General features: G+C 37.8%; 1 protein-coding gene across 2 annotated transcripts in view; it reads right to left on the reverse strand.

The window, feature by feature from the left end:
* LOC107091862 (C-C motif chemokine 20-like) overlaps window positions 1-1226 on the reverse strand; it is a 13274-nt gene extending 12048 nt beyond the window's left edge. The window contains exons 1-3 of one of the 2 annotated variants that reach the window (XM_015386040.1): window positions 1121-1226; window positions 910-1024; window positions 446-578 (exon numbers count right to left, since the gene is read on the reverse strand). In XM_015386040.1, coding sequence (XP_015241526.1) covers window positions 497-578; window positions 910-1024; window positions 1121-1187 — 264 coding nt within the window. In that variant the 5' untranslated portion in view covers window positions 1188-1226 and the 3' untranslated portion in view covers window positions 446-496. Of the gene's footprint in view, window positions 1-445; window positions 579-909; window positions 1025-1120 lie in introns of those variants that run through there. The other variant, XM_015386039.1, reaches the window with a different exon arrangement.
* Between the last annotated feature and the right edge of the window lie 268 nt (window positions 1227-1494).

The raw sequence follows: 1494 nt of genomic DNA on the forward strand, positions 1-1494 counted from the left end.
GGAGGGAGCAGCTGAGAGATGCTGGCCGACATCGGAGAGCCTCAGTCGGATCAACCGTTCGCTAGATCCCCCTGACTCCATGGAGCTTTGATATCCAATATCACTGCGGTGATGCCAACCCCTCTCAACTCGAGTAGGCTACTTATCTTAGTTTAAAAGTAAAAATACTCATTCCATTTGGCAGATCACTTTATTTATCTACTCAAATTAATGCTAAATACGCTTCATTTAAGAAATTTTTGCTCATTTCTAGATCGTTTTTGCAGTGTGTGCCAAATTTGGACCAAATGTAAAATGTATATACATACCGATATTCGGTTTTGGGCGATAAGTATTCAACATGATTTGAGTTAAAAAGAAATACAAAAAACAAAACAAAAATAATAATTTATCATTTATATACAACATTTTTCCTATGATTAAACCAATTATGCAGGGGCATTAGGTACTCTGCAGCTAAACTGATACAAGATGCTACAAACAAAAAAGAATTATTTTACCCCAGCCTTTTAAGAGTGTCCTTCACCCACTCATCCTCTGGATTTGCACAGACTTCATGGTAATTGGTGGTGTAGAAACTATGATAGACACATTTTAAGACAAACATGAGACACTGCTGATTTAATTATACATGCATAATCCATTACCTTAACAAAAACAATTTTATAACCAAAGTTATGAACAATAGATTAGTGACAGTAAATAATTAAAAAAAGGAATTTAAGGGAACAGACTAGAAGCTGAATTTCCTAAAAATATTTGTTTATCTATTTATTTATTAATTTGTTTTTATTTTAGAATGAAACCATGGTTTTCATTGATGGTAGTCATGTCATGTCATCTAAAGCTATATTTATCAGAAAATGAATACAGTCACACAGTGTAAGGGTAAATGGAGTAGATTCTTACATGATAGCTTTGATGCAGTCTCCCTGTTTTCTTTGCTCGCAGTAGCCTCGTATGTGGCGGATATTGACCACTTTATCATCATATCTTTTACAGCAGTCTCGCCAGGAGCAAATACCTACAGATCAAAAGGTCACACACAAAGCATGTGGTCTGTATTTCAGTCTGAATTGTACAGTTACATCTGATGGTGTAAACTTACCAGCAGACTCACCTGGGCTCAGTACCCCAACTATGATGAAAAGTGGGATGATGAAAACCATGATGCTTCTAAGAGTCATGATGAAGAGGCAGCAGGGAAAAAAAATAAAAATGCAACCACTCAGCATATCTGTATAAAGTATCTTTAGTCAGAGAGCTGCTTTTATAGAATCAAGACTGAGAACAGGAAGCCCAGGGCTGCATCATGGAAGCCAATACTCCTGATCGATCAGTTGCGGATCTAGGGGGTGGCTACTTGGGCTACAGCCCCGGATGTTTCCCCCAGAGCCACCTTCTGAGCTGTGCGGAGTAAAATGTGCAGTACCGAATTTCACCAGATGGTGTCAGCATGCGAAGGATGGTAGCAAATTTTTTGATGGATAGAAA

This window comes from Cyprinodon variegatus, unplaced genomic scaffold (assembly GCF_000732505.1).
Source record: "Cyprinodon variegatus isolate N-32 unplaced genomic scaffold, C_variegatus-1.0 Scaffold355, whole genome shotgun sequence".
NCBI classification, from domain to species: domain Eukaryota; kingdom Metazoa; phylum Chordata; class Actinopteri; order Cyprinodontiformes; family Cyprinodontidae; genus Cyprinodon; species Cyprinodon variegatus.